The 23,805-nt window shown below is 42.6% G+C and overlaps 2 protein-coding genes across 5 annotated transcripts in view; one reads left to right on the top strand and one right to left on the bottom strand.

Annotated features, from left to right (window-relative positions):
- Positions 1-815: 815 nt before the first annotated feature.
- OIT3 (oncoprotein induced transcript 3) lies at positions 816-23,644 on the top strand. Its single transcript, XM_070432954.1, has 9 exons — positions 816-876; positions 5,021-5,395; positions 6,314-6,421; positions 10,865-10,987; positions 11,963-12,085; positions 13,733-13,893; positions 15,355-15,770; positions 21,201-21,300; positions 23,084-23,644. Exons 1-9 carry the CDS (start codon positions 816-818, stop codon positions 23,252-23,254), a joined length of 1,638 nt encoding a protein of 545 aa, XP_070289055.1. The 3' UTR covers positions 23,255-23,644.
- PLA2G12B (phospholipase A2 group XIIB) overlaps positions 12,160-23,805 on the bottom strand; it is a 30,763-nt gene continuing 19,117 nt past the window's right edge. The window contains exons 5-7 of one of the 4 annotated variants that reach the window (XR_011473597.1): positions 18,819-18,959; positions 14,131-14,326; positions 12,160-12,230 (exon numbers count right to left, since the gene is read on the bottom strand). The gene's annotated coding sequence lies outside the window, so the exon portion shown is untranslated. Of the gene's footprint in view, positions 12,231-13,323; positions 14,327-18,818; positions 18,960-23,805 lie in introns of all 4 variants that reach the window. The other 3 variants (XR_011473596.1, XR_011473598.1, XR_011473599.1) reach the window with 3 other exon arrangements.

The following is a 23,805-nucleotide window of genomic DNA, read 5'->3' on the forward strand; positions in this document are numbered from 1 at the left end:
GAAAGCATAAGGTATTTATTGTTGCCTGAATGGATAAAAGCACAAATTAAACCTTTTTGTTCATGAAGTTTTAAAATATATTTTTATTGATTTTTAGAGAGAGAACAAGGAAGAGGGAGAGAAAGAGAGAAAGATCTATCAGCTGCCTCCTGTCTCCCCCTCCCCCCCACTGGGGATTAAGCCAACAACCCAGGCATGTGCCCTGACTGGGAATCAAACTGGCAACCTTTTGGTGCATAGGACAATGCCCAACCAACCGAGCCACACCAACCAGGGCTCTTTAGGAACTTTTGAGACCAAAGACCATAATAAAAGACTTAGGAGCTTGCTTTAAGAGACTGTCGCCCCCATTCCACACCTGTTCTTACTACTTTCCTGTGTGCTCTTAGAAACTCCTTTCTTAATGACCAGTTCCATTCTCCTTTAGCACGCAGTGGTATGGCTGCAGCATCATGAAACAAGATTCTGACGTGAGGGGATGTCCCTCATTTAGAATCCCCTTCTGGATAAGATACTGAAGGCTGCATTGCAGGGAATTCTTGAGAGAAAACAATAGGAGGATGAGGGGTTGTGAGTATTTTTTCCCTAAAGAAAAATATCAATAAAATAACCCTGTTGACAGTGTAAAGTAATGTTTCTCTCTGGGGTCAAGGCCAGAGCAATGGACGCCTTATCCCACTGCTTTTCCTCTGATAAAGCCCCAACCAGTGCTGAAAAGTCTTTCTTCTCCGGGCTTTTGTTTTTAAAGAAGGGGACAGAGGAAAACTGGAATTAAGAGGATTTTCCAGTCGGTGTCTGGTGGCTCATTCAGAAGGATGCCTCAGTTCCTGCTTCTCACCTGCCTCCTCATCACAATTACACCTGCAGCACCAATGGGTGAGTCTAGTATCAAGTACTTGGCATACCGAGCGTTTTGTTGTAGGAAATTGCTGTTATGTACAGGTTACTAAGAGCTAGAATACAGTATCTACAATACTGGGTCCAGTCATTAATAACCTATGAGCATATATTTTCAGAGAATTGCTGTTTCATGTTCCATTTAGTCCCTTGTCTGGGCAGCCAAAATTTCCATGCATCAGCCATATCCAGCAGCTTTCCACTAGCTAAATATGGCTTGGAGTGTGTGTAAAAGGACTTCTAACCTTTTATGTGCAAGGCACTTTTATAGCTACAACTTCAAGAGCAAAACAATGATTTTTAGAGTTAAGGATAGATTTTTTTTTTTTTTCTTTAATGATTTCCAGGGACTGACTGAAAGCTATAGCCCCATGGAAGGTACAGATCTGGTAAATCAAACTCCGTAGTCTTGACATCTGAAAATAGGACTTTTTGCACAGACTGAGTGAATCGTAAACTGTCTCTCCTCAAGCTTGGCACAAAACTGGCCAACAAGGCAAAGTTGCAGTTCCACTTACTAATAAATGTCTCTCTCCTTTCTCCAATAGAATTTAAGTTCTACTTAGAAGAGAGTGTGAGGGCAGGTTGAGATGGAGAGAACAGTCCTTCTTTTGAGTAGCTCAGTATTTTATTGACCCTGATTTACATCTTCAGAGGAACTCAGGCCTTGCTCTAGCACCTTTATGGATACACATTAAAAATAGGCTTGAAAAAAACCACCAAAACAATAACTCAATACTATCTAATATCTAGTCCATATTCAAATTTCAAAAAAAAAATAGGCTTGAGACCCCAAGGACATGAAAACTAAATGTAATGTGGTACCCTGGATGAAATCCTGGGACAGAGAAAGACAAAGGCAAAACTGAAGAAAATCTAAAAAACTATGTACTCGAGTTAATAATGTAGCAACATTGGTTCATTGATTGTGGCAAAGGTACCACGTATGATGTATCATAATAGGGAAACCAGGTGGGGGAGGGGGGGCTCTTTGTACCGTCTTCTCCATTATTCTCTAAGTCTGAAGCTGTTTTAATCGTCTATTTTAAAAAGATGGGGCTGCGCACAGTTTAATCGCCCTGAATCTGCTGCTAGAACAACCAAGAGCCTCTTAAGCAAAAGTCATCCTCCCCACAACTTCCATTCCCCTTCCCATTCTCTTTCCTTTCTTACTCTCCTCAGTGCCTCCTGCACCTCCCAATCATACACCTCTCCCTCCCCAGGCTCCTAACACACACACACACACACACACACACACACACACACACACACCTCCTGCACCTCCCAATCAAACACCTGTCCCTCCCCAGGAGGAAGGGTACCACATTACACATACACACACACACACACACACACACACACACACACACACACAGGGTGCTCAAGGAAGAACTGGGGAAGGAGGGGAAGGGTAGTGGGAGGAGGGGCGGGGAATGCTTGTCCTGGTTGGAGAGGGAAGTGAGAGGAAAGAACTAGGGAAGGAAAAGGAGAGGAGGTGGGGAAGAGGAAAGCCAAGTGGTTGACGGGGAAGAAGGCAGGGAGGGAGGGAGAAGGAAGGGAGGAGAGAGGGGCTCCAGCACTGAGCCTGATGGGATGGGCAGCATGGGGTGAGGAGGATATAAGGGTTGGAGGCTCTGGCTCTGCAAACCTGGGAATGAAGGGCGGGACTTGACATTATCTCTCAGCGCTGGGTCACCGTGAGGTGCCGACCCTGGGGGTGCACAGCCGTCCCTGCGTCCCCGGAGTGGGGACCCCGGAGGGGTGGCCGGCAGGGTGGCTGGCAGTCGAGAGGGCGAAGGGGGAGATGGGGGGGGGGGGTGCAGAGGGTGCTCCTGACTCGACATTTGAAAGGATCCCACGGGGCTGTTCTTCCTGCAGCGCTTCCATCTGAGGGGTACATATGTCCACAATTTAGGGCGCCATATGCATTGTACCAAGCTCTGTGCTCCACGATGAGAGACTGAACACAGGAATTAACAGCTGATTAAAGGATGGAAGTGCTGCCTTAAAAGGGGTTGGAGATGAAAAGATAATTGTGTATATTTAATGTTAGAAATATTACATTAAATTACATTTCAGTTTTAGCAAACAATGCACAATAATGAAATATAAATGGACCATGATCATAAATCTCGTTGGCCATTAGCACTAAGCTACACACTCCTCTATATATAGGTGAAGTTTAGAGAGCAAACTTGAGTTTGAAATGTACCCATTTCAGTGGGTAACTTTTTAAAATATATCATTTATTTATTTTCAAGGAGATCGTAGGGAAATTTTTCCTGTTTGTGCCATATCTCCCCTACAACAGGAGAGAAAGCGAATTTTTAACAAACGCCACAAGAAATGACAGTTGAATTCAAGGAAAAACTTTATAATTCATGAAATAGTTATTGAGAGGAGTTTAGGAATGTCTGTAAAAGCCATTCCAAGTTGAGTACCTAACCATTTCTTATAAAATTAGAGCCAAGGAAATGAACCAAATATTTCTATGAATTTATGATCACCTGTGAAATTCCCTGAAAACCCACAGCTGGGAGAGCTGATGAAGGAATTTTTCCCTTTTGAGAGGGAGAGAGTCTAAATGAGGACACTTCTTCCCCTGAAGGGGGACAGCAAACTATAAACTAGGGCACAGTCGGGGTCCCGCAGGGACCTGGTAAAGGAGACGGTTGCTCCTGCCATGGGCAACTCTGCAAATGTGTTATTTCCAGAAAGTGCAGTATCCTAGTTATTTCCTGTCTCAAATGGTCATATGCTCGTTGGCCATTAGCACTAAGCTACACACTCCTCTATATACGGGTGAAGTTTAGAGAGCAAACTTGAGTTTGAAATGTAGACTGCGAAAATCCAAAATACTTTCTAGACAACTTAGATTTTATGATCATGGTCCATTTATATTTCATTATTGTGCATTGTTTGCTAAAACTGAAATTCCTGCCCACAAAATGTATCAGCTGTCATGTGAATTCCCTGTCTACAATATCAGTTAGGTCAGCCTGACATGCATTAAAAAGAACAGTACTCTATGGCTGGTCTCCTTTCTAGAACTTCTGGGTTTTATAGGTTCATACAGACAATTTGCCTACATTAATTCAATGTTTCTCTGAAACTGAGGGAAGCAGTGAGAATATTGGGGATATTGATGTGTTTGGTCATTGAAATGGTTTTAATGAGACATTTGTCCACGTGCTAAAAATGCATGCTTGAAAATTCTACTCTATTATCCACAGTGATGCCATGGCTAATGGTGAATATATAAAGTTTACAACATTTTCAATAAGCTGATGGAATATATCCACTTTGAAACTATCTTTGGTAACTACTTGCCAGTATTCTGTGTATTTCAAAGCAGCTGACATGTGCCAGAGGCCTTTTCCTTTTCAGTGGAATGAGTTTTACACATTCGTTATCAAATCAAGCTTCCCGCTAGTGCAAAATTCCATCTTGCCTACAAATGGCCATCCAAATATTTTTTGAAAATTTCCAAAGACTCATCCATTCCTCTCCATTACTGGGTAACTGAACGAAATGTGCTTCCCCATAACAATTTGTTCTTGTTTTTGTGACAGTATACCTAATTCCTCTTCCACAAGCCCAGTCCAGATGTTTGAAAAGTGATATGCATATTTTTCAGTCTTCTTTTCTCCGAACTATAGTTCTCAGCTTCTTCCCCAGTAAATAATTTTAGGCTTCCTTCTAAGTCTGGTCACCTTCCTCTGGATACCAAGTTTGTCCATTACTTTCACAAAGTATAGCCTCCAGGTGTGGACACAATACTCAAAATATTGTCTGACCAGAGCAGGGGTCAATGAGACTGCAACCCTAACCTCCCTGGTTCTGAACAACTCTCTTTCCATCAATTGATTACCATGGATGAAAAACTTAGCCCAATGCTGACACTGAACCTTAGATAGATTTGAAGTAATTTTAAGAAAATGCATTTGTGAAACATGTGTAAGTCAACTTGGGGAATCTTAAACAACTACTTTTTGGAACTTGAGATTATTTCTCTCTGAACCCCAGAAAGCCAAAATGCAGGACCAAGAGGGTGGACCCAGGATGTTGTCTCTGTGATCTGAAATAGCACAAGGTGCCTCTGAGGTGTCCTTTTCCTTCCCAGCCCTAGATCCTTGTTCTGCTTACATCAGTCTGAATGAGCCCTGGAGGAACACTGACCACCAATTGGATGAATCTCAAGGTCCACCTCTATGTGACAACCATGTGGATGGGGAGTGGTACCGCTTCACGGGCATGGCAGGGGATGCCATGCCCACCTTTTGCATACCAGAAAACCACTGTGGAACCCACGCACCTGTCTGGCTCAATGGCAGCCACCCTCTAGAAGATGATGGCATCGTGCAACGCCAGGCCTGTGCGAGCTTCAATAGGAACTGCTGCCTCTGGAACACCACGGTGGAGGTCAAGGCTTGCCCCGGAGGCTACTACGTGTATCGTCTGACCAAGCCCAGTGTCTGCTTTCATGTCTACTGTGGCCGTGAGTACCTTCTCTGTGCTTTTTATCCTCCCCCGCAAGGCATCAAGGAGAAAAGCGCCATAGGAAATTCAGTTATGGTAGAATCTCAGAGTCCGAGTAGCACGGATTTAGGGCCACACATACCTCCAGGTTGTGATTTCTGAGTTCTCTTCTTAAGTTTCTGAAAAATTTCTGGAGACTAGAAAGGGGCTATGCCTTTGATCATTTCTGCTTTATTTTGTCTTCACTCCTTTTGAACAAGTCATTAGAAAATGAAATGTTGATTTAGGTTATCTAAGTAGAGGATTTCCAACATTTTTTGAGTATGGAGAATCCCTTTTTAAATATATATTAGACATCCATGTGATAGCATTGTGCTTAGTATCCATTGATTTTTTTAAAAATTATATGGGAAGAAGCTACTTTAGGTCAGTAATACTTTTAAATAAATTTTTGTTTTCTCAGTCTCTTCAAATTATATATATTTAAAAAATAGAGTACATAGAAAAGTAGGAGATAATGTTACTTTATTTTTAAAATTTATCTTTATTATTGAAAGTATTACAAATGTCCCTTTTTTCCCCCATTGACTCTCTCCTCCTCACTCCTGTCCCCTCCCAGGCCTTCACCCCACTATTGTCTGTGCCCATGGGTTATGTGATATGAGATAATGTTTAAACCCATAGCTCATATTTGTGAGGTATTAGACTTGCAGAATCTATGGCCAACCAAGGGCCTGTGGATCTGAAGCTGGGAATCATTGATCTAAATGACAAAAGATGTTCCTGGGTGGTATGTCTTTCCATTGGGTTTATGTAATCCCTGAACAATGAGAGTTCTCTGGGTGTTGGCTAGAAGCTAGTATCCCATGATTGAACTCAGGAATAAGGGTCCTCTGGTCCTAGCCCATCACAAAAGGTCATCTTTATCCTTCCATAGATTTTTATGACATCTGCGATGAGGACTGCCACGGCAGCTGCTCGGATACCAGCGAGTGCAGGTGCGCTCCAGGGACCATGCTGGGCCCCGACAGACAGACATGCTTTGGTAAGAAACTAATCTTGAAGTAGAAACAGACTATTTAAAGATCAAAGGGACAAATCAAAAACCCTTCCTGACTCAGACTTCCATCGTTTTTCCAGTCTGTGCCTCAGAACACCTGGAATGGTGTTTGCCCTTGTAGTTCATAACTAAAGCTTTAAGCCAGATTTATGGCACGGTTAGGTGTAGTCTAGAATTGTTTTGTGCAATACAGGAGTCCCTGGCCATGAGTGGTTATGGAGCTCTTGAAATAGAGTGACTGAAAAACCGAATTTTAATTTTACTTAATTTTAATTTAAAAACTGATACTTGATTCAGTCATTGAAAAACTGAAAATATTTGGAATAACTTGAGTAGCCAACTGTAAATTTTATGACTCTATACAGATCAAGTATTTCTCATGAAAATTTAGCATCCAAATTGAGACAGGCTATAAGTATAAAATATACACTGGATTTTGAAGACTAGTTTTCAAAATGTAAAATATCTCAATAATTTTAATATTGATTATATATTGAGATGAAACATGAACATACTGGATTAAATCAAGTATTTATTACAATTAATTTTACCATTTTCTTTTAAGAAATGTTTAAATAAAACTACAAGAAAGATTTTTAATTACTTGTGTAGCTTGCTTTGTATTTCTATTGGATAGCTTTGGTCTACAATTATCTAAGGACAGACTCCTACAGCTTCATTAATATACTTTTGGTTTCTCTGAGTGGCAAGAAAGAGGAGTTGGATTGCTTGTGGGAAATCCAGAGTTGTTTAATTGTTGCTTTGTTGTTGAAAAACCCAAGACTGAAGATCCTTTCTTTTCCCTTTAATGTTATGAATCTTTTTGTATTCAGACTCAAATGGACTTAAAAGAAGTCTAGTGAGAAAGGGGAGGCCTGCCCCACACCTTCTCAAGAAGAACAGTAGCAGATTAGACTGGGATAGGGAATTAGAGCGAAAGGCATATAAATGGCTTAAGAAATCTATTGTTCTTCAGTCTCCTACATGAGCCCCACTGACCATGCTATGGAGCAGTGGTTCCCAAACTTATTTGGCCTACCGCCCCCTTTCCAGAAAAAATATTACTCAGCCCCTGGAAATTAATTTTTTTTTTATTTTAATAGCAGTTACTCATCGCCCCCAAATGCACCTGTGGCCATCACCGCCCCCCTGGATCACTGCAGTGCCCACCGGGGAGTGGTAGCACCCACTTTGGGAATCACTGCATGGAGCATGTTTAGCCCGCCCACAACAGTTGTCAGCGCTCTTACAAGGTCCATTTTGACTATGTGACTTCATGCTAAAATGTTTGGGTGCAGGAGACAATGGTTCCTGTAATTTCCCCTCTCCCCTCGCACAACACACACGTGGACACACATCTGTTGGAAAAGGCAGGACTTTTTCATTCATTTCTCATATTTTTGGTTTTTAAATATAATTGACATACAATATTATGTTAGTTTCATATGTACAACATAAGGATTCGACATTTATATACTTTACAATGTGATCACCACAATAGGTCTAATTCATTCTTTTTTTTGCCTTTATTTTAATATAACTTTGAATAGCTAATATATTTCAACTAGAGGCCCGGTGCACAAAATTCATGCATTCGAGGGGTTCCTCAGCCCAGCCTGCACCCTCTCACAGTCTGGGAGCCCTCAGGGCATGTCCAGCTGATGGTGGGGAGCGGGCCTGACCTGGCAGTCGGACATCCTTAGCGTGCCGCAGAGGTGGGAGAGGCTCCTGCCACTGCCGCTGCGCTCCCCACCTGTGAGCCCAGCTTCTGGCGCACTGACCACTCGGGGGCAGCTCCTGTATTGAGTGTCTTCCCCCTGGTGGTCAGTGCACATCATAGCGACCGGTCATTCTGCTGTCTGGTCAATTTGCATATTAGCTTTTTATTATATGGGATAGTTCCTAAATTAAATAGCACGAAAGGTATACAGTGAAATGTCTAGCTCTCTCCATTTGTCCCATTTCCTCCTCACCCCATTCCAAGTAAACTCTTATATTATTTTCTTATGTGCTTCCAGTGTTTTCTCAGGCAGGTATAAAAATGCAAATATAGATATTAATATCTATTTCCCCCTTTTTTACACCAAAGGTCAAATATCATACACATCATACATGCCTCTTGCTTAACAGTTTATCTTGGACACCTTTGCCTACCAGTACCTAGGGAACAGACCACAGTTCCTACCTGGAGTCTGTCCATCAGTTTCAGGGAGATCATGAATTCCCTGAAATTACAGGCAAAGTTTATGTGCATGTGTCAATTTTCTCCTAGTTTTTTTTTTTCTCTTTGATGTAATATAGTTTTTATTATTTAGTTTAAATTATGTAATTTTTTTCAGGCAGAGAGAAGAGTATAGGAAAATAATATAACAGATACTCATGTACCCAGATTTGACTATGGTTAAGTTTTTCTCTTTTTTTAAAATAAAATTTTACAGATACAAATAAAATCATCTCGGTCCATCTCATGTTTCTCTCTCGCCCTCCAGGGGGAGTCAGTGTTTTGAAGTTAGTGTGTGTTCTTCTGGTCCCTGTTTTTATGCTTTTATTATTCATATATGTACCCATAACAATATGTAGCAGTGCTTTGTGTGTTCTTAAAATTAACATAAAAATTATACCTGACCCCATAAAAGTGGAATTGCTGGGGCATAGGATCAAAGTCAGGCTGTAAATAACAGCAGACCCCCAAATAACAATGGCTTAAGTAACAACGGCTTAAATAATAGAAGCTCATTTCTCCTTCACATAAAACAATCAGTCTTGAGGTAAGCAGGTCAGCCCTGCCACAGAGGCGCGGCCTGAGCACTGGTGTGGCCACCTCCAGGGGGCCGCCAGTGCCTCTTACCACCCACTGAAGGTTCTAATCTCATTGACTATATTTTTAACATGTTCAACATGTTTGTTTCTCAATTCTGTCTTATCCTTTTACACACTTATTTTGGTTGCTATCTTTTTTTAAAAAAAAACAACAACAGCATGTTTTATTGATTTTTTTAAAGAGAGGAAGGCAAAGGGATATATGGAAACATTCGGCTGCCTCCTGCACGCCCCCTACTGGGGATCGAGCCTGCAACTTGGGCGTGTGCCCTGACCAGGACTTGAACTAGGGACCTCTTGGTTCATGGGTTGGCGCTCAACCACTGAGCCACACCAGCTGGGCAACTATCCTTCCTTTTATCTGTTTGGTGATTTTTTTAAAATCCTCGTATTATGGATTTTTCTGGATCATTTTGTTTATCTCCAATCCAAAGCCCCTTGTTTGTTATCTTGCCAACTCTCTCTTATAGGAAATTATTTCCTCATGGTTAGTATTTCATGGCAAACCATTTTCTGATGTAATTGTTGTTTTCGGGGCAGTGGGTGGGGAGATTCTATTCTTATCACTGAGTTTATGGAAGTTTTACTGCAGAACAGTTTTCCAAATGCTCTGTCAGGCATCACAGAAACTTCACAGTCCAGGCCAAGTTTTACAGCCATTTCTGGCTGCAGTATCCCCACTCCATGTGGGAAGTGTAAGTTCACACGTCAGCCCTGGCAGGACTGGGCGTGGGGCTCCCGCGGTTTCTGGAGGCTTTTCTCTCCTAGAGCTTCAGGCCGAGGGCTTCCTCACTGCCGCCCTGGGACTCGCAGCAAACGCTTCTCCCCAACTCATTACGGGGATACCTCTGCCAGGGTCCCAGACAGCGTTTCAGTTCCTGCTCATCTCCGCCCCTGGGCCCAAGGCCATGCTTCCTGCCACCTTGGGGGTGTTTAAACCCCGCTCCCTGGCTTAGGTCCTATGTCCCAGCCATGACAAAGCTAGCTCCCACGCTTCCTTTTCTTTTGTTTGTAGAAGGAACGGGGTCGACATTTATTGTCAGTTGTGCATCTTTTTATGGCAAGAGTCCCTTCTTTCATCAGATCCTTACAATGACTTAACAATCATGAAGTACAATGTGAGGATATTCCAACATTTAAGAGAGATTTCGAGGGCAGTTGCTCATGTATGGCAGAAGACTGCCTCAGAAATGTCAGATATTTTCTTCTGCAATGTACATTCCTTTAATGCCTTTAGAACACAGTTTGATTTATAAGTTTTTATTTATTTGGCAAATCTTTAGGAGCTCATTGGAGAGAGTGAGATTCTCACCAATGCAAATAAATAGGTGAACGTAGGCGACAAAAGGAACTTTATTTCCCCACAGTTTTGCCCTGAGGAGGGAATTGGTGAGGGCGTAGGTGCCTTCTGCTTCAGCAGAGGGCAGATGGACAAATAACTTGGTTGAGGAGTCCTGGTTGATAGAAGTGATTATACTGGATCTCAGCGAGGGGGTTGGGCTGTGGAAAGTGTATCAGCAGGAACCGAAAAGATGGGGAGCTTCTGCCAAGGGGGTTGAGAGTTTAAGTTGCTCAGCACCATGTACATGGTGTGTTTCTTTTCTACAGATGAAAATGAATGTGAACAAAACAATGGTGGCTGTAGTGAGATCTGTGTAAACCTCAAAAATTCATATCGCTGTGAGTGCGGGGCTGGCCGTGTGCTAAGAAGTGATGGCAAGACTTGCGAAGGTGAGAATGGGTAAGAAGGATTCAAATGGAGAGCCCAGGCCATTGGCTTATTCTCTGCTGTCCATGAAACTGCCCAGTGTCAGAAGAGAGTAACAGTGTGGCTGTGTAAGGAAATGACAGAGGGGTTCATCATTGTCAAGGATGCTTGCAGATGGAAGTCACTGTTAACTTTGTCTCCAAGGTTTCACAAAAGGGAGTTGTATTTTGCAAGAGGTAAAGAGCCACATATTTGGAAAATAAAACTGGGTATTCTGTGTTTCTCAAACTTTAATGTGTCCACAAATCACCTGGGTTCTTGTTAGAATGCAGATTCTGGTTTAGTAGGTCTGGGATTGGGCCAAGACATTTCTAAATAACTAACTTCAAGGTGACACCTATGCTTTGACTCCAAGGAGCACACCGGGAGTAGCAAGGTAATAGAGGCGGGTAACATAACAACCAGTTTAGAGCAGCGATGGGGATACAGAAGGACTGGTGATCCAACCAACTGGCAAGAACTCCGATCCATCTAGCTGGTCCAATCAAATTCTATTCTGTTCCTTTTACACCAATAATACTCTTATAGAATTTTGAATCGAGCAAACTAAATATTACAGCAATTAAGAAATGACTTGAAGAGATATGAGAGGTGTAGAATAAGTTGGGGGGGGGGGGGAGAAAGAAAAAAAAGAAATGACTTTCCCCCAAACATAGTAACCATTAAAATACAGACAAATCCAGATTGAAGGGAATTCTACAAAATGACCAGCTTAAGTGTGTAGAGCTGTGGATATTGTAAGATTGCTCTTTGTAGCTATAACATTTAATACCCGTATTTTGTGGGCTTTCCTACATGTCTCAGTGACTGTTGGGCCCCAGTGATACTGTGACGAGTTAAGTTAATCCCCAATGCAAAGTACCATCCCAAGAACCAGAATTTCGGGGAAAAGAGGGCTCCAAGATCATCCCACCCCCCCCTTTTTTTTTTTATTGCAGACATTGAAGGATGCCACAACAGCAATGGCGGCTGCAGCCATTTTTGCCTTGTGACTGAGCAGGGCTACCAGTGTGAATGTCCGCGGGGCTTGGTGCTGTCTGAGGACAACCACACTTGCCAAGGTAGTACTTGCAGGGATTGACCTCTGCTCTGATTCATGCTTCCTCTCCCCCTCCCATCTCCCGGCCTTCCTCACCCAGATGTGTCAAGATTCTCATCTTTTAGAACGCCAGCTCTTTCAGCAGTGTGTGCTCCTGCATCTTCATCCTGGAAACATTCAAAAGAGAAAAGACCTAAGAAAAGATTACCAAAAAAAAAAAAACAAAACCATTTTACTTTGCTTTTTTAAAAAGTGTGGTGAAAAATATATAACATAAAATGTACCATCCAAACCAATTTTAAGTGTATAGTTCAGTAGTGTTAAGTATATTCACAGTGTTGTGTAACACATCTCCAGAACTTGTCCACCTTGCAAACCTGCAACTCTACACCCATTTAATAACTTCCCATTTCCCTCTCCCCCAGCATACAGTATTTGTCTTCTTGTGACTGACTTATTTCACTTAGCGTAGTGGCCACAAGGTTCATCCATGTTGTAGCGTATGACAGGATTTCCTTCCTTTATAAGCGGAATAATATTCCATTGTATGGATATACCACATTTGTGTACTCAGTCATGGATGGACATTGGGTTGCTTCTACCTCTTGACCATTGTGAATGGTGCTGCTATGAATGTGGGTGTGCAAATACCTTTTTGAGATCCTGCTTTTCATTCTTTTCGATGAATACCCAGAAACGGGATTTCTAGATCATTCGGTTTCCTTTGCTTTTTCACCTTTGATTTTTTCCCAATAATTTCTGTTACTAATTGTAAGACTAATACTCAATTTAGACGTGTAAGACATCGATGCAGTTCTTCTGTTTTCTAGCAGATTATTGGGCTGTGAAACTAAGTGGAAAGCCCTGGAGAACTGATTCTTCTCCCTGCACTTACAATACGAGCCTCAGCAATCCTCTGAGAACTGTTTTCTGGAAATCTGGTTATTTCTGTCCAGAACATTATTCTATTCATCCAGCAAATATTTAATGAGCAACTATCTCTGACTTTTTTTTACTATACCATTTGTTATGGTATGTCCTCAAATATTGATATTCTCCTCAGATATTTCCAGACGGTACCCATACATATTCCTTTTAGGGTATTTGTAGAGTTGGAAGAAGTGAACATGGGAACGCCGAGGAAAAGCAACCTTTTTATATTCAGTGCAAGTGCAATTTATAGCCAGGGTTATGGTTTACTGAACAGTACAAAGACAATTTAGAACTCCTCCCCAAGTGCACCAACACTGCTTTTATTACCTGTTTTATGGAGCAGTAATTAACAGTAAAGTCAAAGCAGGACCATTATATAATTTAAGCCTGTATCCAAGCAGTCATTTTCTGAATGGCCAATAAATTGTGTTTGTGCTAAACGTTAATCCTCCAGGTGCCTCAGTTCATGGAGTTATGCTAGCCATACTTTGAAATGTCTGTCGAATTGAAACTTGAACATACTAGTTCCTCATTTGGGAGATAATATACTCAGGAGCATTATTTGACCACAACTTTGGGAGTTAGGAGTCCTGGTTTTATTCACCAACTTGTTTTGAGCCTCATAGATTTCCTTGAGGATAGAACCAAAAGCTGGAGCTGCATGATGGTGAAATTAATTCTTCTAGAAGCCTTCCCTCAGGTTCTCGGTTCTAACAGCAGCCCCTTTCTGCCGCAGTCCCCGTGTTGTGCAAGACCAACACCATCGAAGTGAGCGTCCCCAGGGACCTGGTGGGCGGGCTGGAGCTCTTCCTGACCAACACCTCCTGCCGAGGAGTGTCCAATGGCACCCACGTCAACATCCTCTTCTCCCTCAAGACGTGTGGCACCGTGGTCGATGTAGGTTCCTCCTGAGGACACTGGGGAATGGACAAAAGCCGGTCTGGGGAGGTAGTTGACAGAGGTATGCGGTACGGCTTGTCTGAGAGGAGATATTTCCATATGAAAGAATGGATTTCAAAAAATCTAATGCCACTCATTTAACAAATCTATTATTGCGCATGTGCTGTGGTCCTGGCACCATGGGGATAGAAAGTTAAAACAAATCCTACTATTTCTGTTCTCAATTTGCCTGACCTCCAACATGCGTAGACATTGTCCTGAGCGCATCAGCACCGGTATTGTCTCACATGAAGAGAGCGACTGGTACACATGGCGGGCGGTCCATTTATGAGGCAGCAATGAGTCCAAGTATTGAACCACGTGGAGGCAAAACGTTTGCACTTTCATCCAGGAATCTGTGCACATCCCTCTGCTGGGGAGCCTAAGGGATCTGAAATAAAGATTCCTGGTTTTTAGAAATATATACAGTAGTATTGAGATGACAATACACATGAAATATAAAAAAAGAGATAGTGATCCAGGTGAGAGGGGCTGTAGGAAGCCAGAAAGGGACAGACCCTGGAGCAGCCAAGACAAGTAGGACTTGAACTGGGGCAGAAGCATGAGTGTGGTTGATTCGTGGTTGACAGGTGGAGAGCAGAAGAACGGGCATTTCAGATGGGAAACAAATGAGCCAGTCCCAGAGATGGGAATCCCTACGCTTATGCTGGGCACTGGGGTCTGACTGGCAAGGAATTCGTTTTGGAAGAGAAAACGAAGAGAGGTGCTCCCAGAGGACTGCCTTGTGTGCTAGGGTGAGGACTTGGGGTTCAGCAGGCCCTGTCGTGATGACATCAGACGTGTGCAGGAAGGAGGGGAAAAGAGGACCTGGATCCTGGGGAGCAGTGCAGAGGCCCTTGTCATCATTTAGTTAAACAAATGGTTTTTTATTGAATCTGATGAAGAAAAAATCAGAGCGCTAATAAAACCTGGGGTGAGATATGGAGATGTTCCAGGAGAAGGCGGTCCCACATTAGGCAAGTTGTGTTTATTCTGTCTGTGCACAATGGCATGGAAATGCCCCGTGAGGCACCAGACGAGGCTGGACATAAAGAACTGAAAATCATAGCAGCTGAAGTTCTGTGTGTGGATGAGGTCAGCACCAGGTTGTGCTGCAGCAGGATCACCAGGTCTAGACTTACAGAAAAAGTAACACACAGGAGCTGCTCTCTCCTAAAACATACGAGCTTTGAATTTGCTGATTCTGCATAGCTCGGGTTTTCTGAGTAATATTCCAAAGGAATGTGTGGGTTGACCACGAAGTAGTATGCAAAAAATTATTAAAAGCTTCAGGCTTCAGCAACCAAATTTCTAATGTGTTTTGAGGTTTGGAGATTGTTATGATTAAGAGGAGGGGGGGGGGAAACTGTAGAAATGAATGTAAAATCTCGTTCCTCTCTTCGCCCTGGCCTGGCTCAGGTGGTAAATGACAAGATCGTGGCCAGCAACCTTGTGACAGGTCTACCCAAGCAGACCCCAGGGAGCAGCGGGGACATCATCATCCGAACCAGCAAACTGCTGATCCCCGTGACCTGCGAGTTCCCGCGCCTGTACACCATTTCCGAAGGATACGTTCCCAACCTCCGAAATGCCCCGCTGGAAATCATGGGCCGCAGTCACGGCATCTTCCCGTTCACTCTGGAGATCTTCAAGGACCACGAGTTTGAAGAGCCTTACCGGGAAGCGTTGCCTACCCTCAAGCTTCGAGACTCCCTCTACTTTGGCATCGAGCCCTTGGTGCACGTGAACGGCTTGGAAAGCCTGGTGGAGAGCTGTTTTGCCACCCCCACTTCCAAGATCGACGAGATCCTGAAGTACTACCTTATCCGGGATGGGTAATTATGCTGCTTAAACCAGTTATTATTCCCAGTTCACATCCAACCTCTAAGTGCACCAGTATACGCAGTCATTTCCCAGAATGGCTCAGCGCTCTTGCAAGCTCTTAATTAATTAATTCAGAAACCGTTTATTGACATTTTGGAGGTGGAAACTGGTGAGGGAGAGGAGAGTCAAAAATGACTCCATGGGATCTGGCTCAGATGGCCACCTAGATGCCATCAATCAAGACAAGAGGATATAAGTAGAAAAGCAGATTTGAGGTTAAAATACTGAGTGTGATAATTCTAAATGACAATATTGAATTGTAAACGCCAGCAGGATGCACAGGACGAGAAGTTCAGGGGGCATTGGGAAGTGCCTATCAGTTAGGCACAGGAACAAGGTCAGGACCAGAGATAAAAGAGAGAATCACCCTGTTTGTGATCGAAACTGTGGGATTGATTAACCTGCTCAGAGAGGGCAGAGCGTGAGTGCCAGGTGGGGGCTGACAAGTGCGAGGGGATGAGGAACTGGAAGCAGCCAATGTAGACGCCTCTTTTAAGACGCTGGTTTGATGAAGAAGTAGTTGGTAGCTTTTAGGAGAAGAACGATCAAGCAAATGTACTTTTGTTAGCTTGCTTTATACAAAGGGGACTTCCATATTTCCTAAGGCTCCTTGGATTAAGAACCGTGTATGTCTCAAGGTATCATTGGAAGCTCAGCAGCTATCACGCCCGTTGCTCACATTCCCAGGGTGTGCACACTGAAACCCACACTCAGAGTGGCAGCTCATCAGTGTCCTCCTTGTCCTCATGTCAGGGGGCATATCTCAGGCAGGTCGGGAGCTGCAGCGTAAAGGGAAATGGCCCAGTAAGATCGCAGCAGTGTGCCTCCTGCTGTGCACATCACTACCTGGCCCAATAGACCCTTGGAAACATCTGCTTTGCCTTTACTTCTCCACATCTCTCACCACTGCTGCTAACAATCTCTTGCTAAGGGATTTTCAACTGAGAAACTAAAAAAAAAATCCCAGCCCTAACCGGTTTGGCTCAGTGGATAGAGTGTCGGCCCGCAGACTGAAGGGTCCCAGGTTTGATTCCAGTCAAGGGCATGTACCTTGGTTGCAGGCACATCCCCAGTAGGGAGTATGCAGGAGGCAGCTGATCGATGCTTCTCTCTCATCGATGTTTCTAACTATCTCTCTCCCTTCCTCTCTGTAAAAAATCAATAAAATATAAAAATTTTTAAAAAGCCCAGTTGGTGTGACTCACTGGTTGCATGTCAACCAGGCAATCATGGTTCAATTCCCAGTCAGGGCACAAGCCCAGGTTGCAGGCTTGATCCCCGTAAGGGGCATGCAGGAGGCAGCTGATCAATGATTCTCTCTCATCATTGATGTTTCTCTCTCTCTCTCCCTTTCCCTTCCTCTCTGAAATCAATAAAAATATATTTTAAAATAATAATAACAACGCCCAAACCTCATTCTCTCTATTCCACTCTTACTGACTTAATTCCAGCCCTCATTATCTTTCAAGGGGACAGCGAATACAGCCACCTAACAGCACAGCCTCCTAAATCTCAGGGTCCCTGGGTAGCCAGTCAAAAGGAAAACACACAGATTGTCACACCCCTGCTGAAAACTTTTTAATGGCTCTTGATTTCCTTTGGTTGGTAACTGTTTACCAGAGGAAATGCTCTGACTTCAGACTCCTGCCGTCCCCTTGGCGTGCTTTTAGAGGATGGAAATCTGTCATTCTGAGCTGCTGCGGACCCAGTGGCAGGTCTCACAGGGACCCACAGACTTTCGGATTTATTGCCATCTTAGAGTGATCGCCAGAAAGTTTTAAAAGGAAAAGTAGAAGTATCCTTTTTTATTTATTCTTTTTAGTCACATATTCAATGCTATGTAGATTAGGGAATTGATTTCCTTTCAGGAGAAGAGTGGATTTTGGCTCCTTTTTGATTTTTTTTTACAGTTTTATTGGAGTACTATTGGCATACAATAAATACACATATTTAAAGTGTACAGTTTGTATATATTCATGAAGCTATGACTACCATCAAAATAGTGAGCATTTCTCTAACATCAAGACTTCTCTTCTGCCTCATATTTCCTTTGCAAAAATAACTGTAAAATCATTCCTCACTTACTGGGAAAACATGTAATCTGCAACCTCAATTAAGCTTGTGAAGTTTATTAATATATTCATTATTCAAACTCTCAGTTAAGGACATCTTTTAAAATTCAGACAGTTCTAAGAAGCTGTGCTACTTAATTTTCCAGCCCTCAGTGCATACAAAGCAGAAAAAAGGAAGCTGTGGAAGAAATTAAAATGCTTAAAAAGCAGAAGGCAAGAACTCAAAGACACAGCTGTGTAGGCCAATTTAGTAAACAGTCCCATCTCCAGTACAGTAATGGGACTACAGTAATGGGGCACATGAGATAATCCCTCAAAATAAAACCCAGCTCTCAGCGTGGCTCACTGTGCTCCCCCTCTGACCTCTACCCTCTCCAGTTTCTGCTCAGGACAAAGGGAACTGTGAGCAAGTCCCAGACTCTATTGTTCCTCACACCCTCCTGACTGCGCCTGCTCTTTCCTCTGCCTGCAGTCTTCTTTCTTCCTGTGTGATTTTTACCGGTCCTTCACGATTCAGCAAGGTTACTCCCTCCATGAAGCCTTCCTGGATTCCTTCCAACCTGACTAGAACCCATCCTTCCTTCTACTTCCGCCTCAATGCCTAGCCTACAGTGAGGATCACTGAATATTTGCGTAATGAATTATTTTTTTAAAATGTTATTTTCCATCTCCATTTATCTCCCCTTGGCCTTCTTCTGCCTCTTCCCACACCCCCTTCCCTCTGACAATCACCATACTGTTGTCTGTGTTCATGAGTCTCTCTTTGTTTTTGCTGAATTTCTTCACCTTTCTCACCCAGCCCCCCAACCTCCCTCCCCTCTGACGGTAATCAGTCTGTTTTGTAACTATGAAGTTTAATGAGTCTTTGAATAAGTATTTATCATAATAGTGCAGAGCCCTTAAATAAACATAATGTTGTTTACTTACACTTATAGATTGTTTGATGATTCTTTGTCCTCAGCTTAAATGTAAATGAGGCTGGTTTCCCCTGATATTTAACACAGGACTCACCTCCCTCTAGTTTGAGTTGATATATGCTCTGAGAATGCAAAATAATTTCACACCAGCCTAGGCAAAGTAGAATTAGAAAGTTAATCTCCAGAAAAAGAATCTATTGAATTCCAAAATCAAATATTGGGCAACTTTTGGATGATCAATTTCTTTGGGTTGTCATATATCATTGGCCTTTCTTTTAGCACATGAACTTAAAGCTGATAGGACTAGCGTTATCTAATCACAATAAACACCAAACCAAGAGCCAGAATTTGTCCTGGGTCTTATCTGCAATGTGTTACCCAGAAACAGCTCTTTCTGCCTCATTTTCTCTCTTAAGGAAAAAGTGTAGTATGTTTATTTATTTTTAAATTTAATAGTATATTTTATTCAACCAAGTTTCTCCAAAATATTACTATTTCAACATCTAATCAATAAAAAATGTATTAGTGATTATTTTACTTAGACTGCTAAGTCTTTGAAATCTAGTGTATATTTACACTATAAATACATCTCAATTCATTTTTATTTTGTGTTTTGTTTTTGTTTTTGTTTTGGTTAATCCTCACCTGAGTATATATAATTTTCCATTGCTTTTTTGTGTTGTTGTTTTTTCATAGAGAGTGGGGGGAGAGAGGAGGAGAGAGAGAGAGAAAGAAACATCAACATGAGAGAGCCGCATGAACTGCTTGCCTCTTGCACACACCCCAACAAGGAGTGGAGAGTGAACGTGTCCTTGACTGGGAATCAAACTAGTGACCCTTCAGTGGGCAGGCTAATGCTCTAACCACTAAGAACACTGGCCAGGGCTATTTTATTTTATTTTTATAATTGATTTTAGAGAGAGAGAGAAAGGGAGAGAGACAGAGAGAAACACCAATTTGTTGTTCCACTTAGTTAGAGATCGAACCCGTAACCTTGATGTATCAGGACAATGCTCTTACCAACTAAGCTACCTGGCCAGGGCCTTTATTTTTTTATTCCCAATTTCCCAGCCCCCTACTACTTTCAGATAAAGAAAATTTGAAAATGCTGAAACACTTAGTGAAAGTGCCATTTTAATATTGTTACATTATTATAATAAATATTGGACTATAAGCTTTTGATTTCATAAACCATATTATTCATCTTTATATCCTCTGCAGCACCCAGCAGAGTGTATTGCATAGATTAGATGTGCAATAGGATTTATTAGGGAACATAATTAGAAGATGATAAAAATTAATTTCACCTAAGAAAAATGAAAATTAACACAAGAAATAATAGAAACTCATTATATGTTTAGGTCCTCTTCAATTCAGAGGCATAAGATAGTCATAGAAATACAAGTCAAGATGCCTTATTTTTAAACACTTTTATTGGGCTTTTTCACTGCACTGAAAGAGCAATTAGCAATTCCTAGAAAGTGGCCTGTCAGCACAAGGAGCAGGTATCCAGTTTCACAGGCTTTTCATCTGACCGCCCCCCTTTTCCCCTGGCCTGGTAGACAGGAACTATTAGGTATCCAAAAGAAGAAAAATATACTTATAAAAAGAAAGTTCACTTAGACTTCATAATGGAAAAGATAATACAAGTCTGACCCTTGGCCTTTCATCTTCAAGGAGAAAAGGTTCATAATGCTAAACCTTGGCCTCAAACTGGAGAATCCATAATACTTATTTTCCCCCAGCTAACCCTGAGATGAGCCTGAGTTCACTTTAAGCAGTAGATCTGAGATTAAAACTCCAAAACCCTGTCAAGCTACAAGTTAGTATTAAATTTGGGAAGAAGAATTAAAACAATTTGGAAGTGAATGACTTTTCCCCAATAGAACCAGTTATTTATTCTCTAAGAAACTTGGATCTTTATGCAGCTCTTTGATGCATGACTTGGGGTTGGCTCACCCTTGAATTCCCTTCAGGGGTGACTATCTATTAGGTACTCATAAATATTTATGAAATCTAAAGAAAGGCCTTCTCAAACCAATAATAAAGTATGGGAATGCAGAATTCCTGCAACATATTATGGATGAAAATACAAAAGGTACCTTTGAAATAAATACTGTTGCTGTTGCTAATACTTCAATACACTGACTTAACAGGAGGTCCTTGTGCCCAGTTTGTGGGTGCAGTGAGTGACAGATGGGACAGACAGTGCTAATGAGCAGGGCTGGGTCTGAAGGGAATTTCCTTTTTCCTTCATTCTCAAAAAGCTTGAGCGCAGCCCAGCCTCCTCCACCCAGTCTCCCTCTCCTTGGACCAAGCACGTTGGCCTGGGCTGTTTTTCCACCCCTGCTTAAGCAATCAAGTCTTACGTGCCACCCTGCCCTACTTTCAGCTGTGTTTCAGATGACTCCGTGAAGCAGTACACATCACGGGATCACCTAGCAAAGCACTTCCAGGTCCCTGTCTTCAAGTTTGTGGGCAAAGACCACAAGGTAAGCCGAACCCCACCCCCCACCCACTACCTGAGCCTTCCCTCTTAATATCCCAACTCGGTGACATTCTCTGAGCCACAGTTACCATCTGCATTTCCTCCATGAAAAATGCTGTAAAGGTGGCCATCTAGAAGCTTAGCACCTTCATGAATGTCATACTTGTCTGCCCCTCCCAATAAAATAGCTGTGTTTGTTCAAAGAAGGTACTATATGACCACAATTTTAAATCCTTGTGGGCAGGTATGGGTGAAAAAGCCTGTGTGATGGTCACATGGCAAAAAATATGGACAGGAAATTCACAGAAACACAAACAGTGAAATACTCAGTGAAAGTAGTACTTAAAATGCCAATTAAAACCATTATAGGACTCTATTAATACATATTAATGTATAAAATTATAAATCACAACACGCTAAATTATAAAAAGTATACAGTGGCCTTATAAATTGGTACACTTTCTGGAAAGTTGCCTGACAATATTTAATAACTAGAAGCCCAGTGCACAAAATTCATGCACTTGCGGGGGGAGGGTCCCCCAGCCCAGCCTGTCCCCTCTCGCAGTCCGGGAGCCCTCGGGGGATGTGTGACTGACATCACATGGCTTAAGCTGACAGTTGGACTTCCTTAGCGCTGCCTTGGAGACAGACTGCTGCCCTTGCCAGCCATGAGCCCAGCTTCTGGCTGAGCGGTGCTCCCCTTGTGTGAGCGCACTGACACCAGGGGGCAGCTCCTGCATTGAGCGTCTGCCCCCTGGTGGTCAGTGTGTGTCATAGCGACCGGTCATTCCACCATTTGATCGATTTGCATATTAGCCTTTTTTTATATAGGATAACCATAAAATAATCATGTTCTTTTTCCTAAAAATTCCAATTCTGACAATTTCTCAAAAACAAGCAAGCAAAAGAAGAAAAACAAGACTTGTTGGATATGTTTATAGAGCATTGTATAAGGGGAGTGGGGGAAAAAAAAGCCCCCAAACAAACAGGGCTGCAGTATATCAATTAGCACAGTGTTAAGCAGTTATTAAAGTGGTATAGAAATATGGAAATATAGAAAAGGGAGACATGAAAAGACTTGTCATAACAATTTGCATGCGTGTTGAAAATGCTACATTTTTTAAATGTACATACATAGCTATAGAGGTTACAAGCAGCTATCTATAATAGGGTAAGGAGGAAGATTTTTGTTTGAATAGAGTTGTTGAAACATTTCAACAAAAAGAAGTTTCAGAGACCAGTGATCTTTCCCACACTGCATGTAAGTGCATTGATGTGCTTCCCGGCTGCATCACTGCCCAAGAGGGCCCACTAGGGTGGCTGATCCTGACCTCCCTCCTCAGCTAGGCAGCATGCTTGGAAAGTCACCTGAGGAAGCAGCTCGGAGAAAGGACCAACCTTACACAGAAGTGCATGGGGGCTGATGTCATTCCTCACATCAGTGAGGATATTACGAAGATATTAACATTATTAGGTGTTGCCTTCACAAAGGTCTCTCCGGGCCTACACAAGTGCATAAACTATGCACGTGGTGTTTTCAATCTCCCACAGGACTCTGTGTGTTTGCCGCATTACTAAGTGTGTGAATTTGGGCGAACTCCCTAACCTCTCTCTCAGTTTCCTCATCTGTAAAATGGTCATGATAACATCTACCTCAACGGGTTGTTGTTTAGATGAAATGAGATGACATATATGAAATATTTGGTGTAGTGTCTGGCTTCTAGAAAGTGCCCCGCAAGCGATCGCTGTTATCATTGTTTTTGTTCATTACGACATGGCCTTTCCAGGAAGTGTTCCTGCACTGCCGGGTCCTGGTCTGTGGCAGGCTGGAGGAGCGCTCCCGCTGTGCCCAGGGCTGCCACCGGAGAACGCGGCGAGAGGCAGGAGGGGAGGACGCAGCTGGTCTGCAGAGCCAGATGCTGACGGGCGGCCCAATCAGCATCGACTGGGAGGACTAGGACACCGAACGCCCAGGCCTGGCTTCCGGCTGCCCGCCCGTTTGGAACTTCTCCCCATGACCTCTGAGGACATCAGTCAACACGCTCGATCACTGCCCTTCTTTAAACATCATGCTGTGGGTTAGATAGACTCGCAGGACTGACGCCCTCTGATCTGGCCCAAAGGTCGGGAGAGGTCAGCTCACTGCGGACCGACCTGACCCTGTTAGGGCTTCATCCTCCCAAGGTCAAAAGCTATGCTGTCCACACAGAAGGCAGCTCACCCTTTTCCCCCATTTCTTTTCTACAATAAATCACCTTTTATACGATGCAGTAAAATCAGAAGTTGGGTATGATATTTCGAATTAAGAACTTTAAAAAATTAAATAGTTGCTTGAAACTATGACTTAAATACCCAATGATTCCTTAGATATGTAAATAATATTATACCCTGAAATTTCAAGTCAAATACAGACTAGTTACCGGGGATTCAGAAGTTTATCAATATAAGTGTTTACTAAAAAATACAATTTGGTTTTTCTCTTGCACAATATTTTCTTTTGACCTTTTTT

This window comes from Myotis yumanensis, unplaced genomic scaffold, assembly GCF_028538775.1.
Source record: "Myotis yumanensis isolate MYYU_CA2020_CCGP unplaced genomic scaffold, mMyoYum1.0.hap1 SCAF_13, whole genome shotgun sequence".
Taxonomy (NCBI): domain Eukaryota; kingdom Metazoa; phylum Chordata; class Mammalia; order Chiroptera; family Vespertilionidae; genus Myotis; species Myotis yumanensis.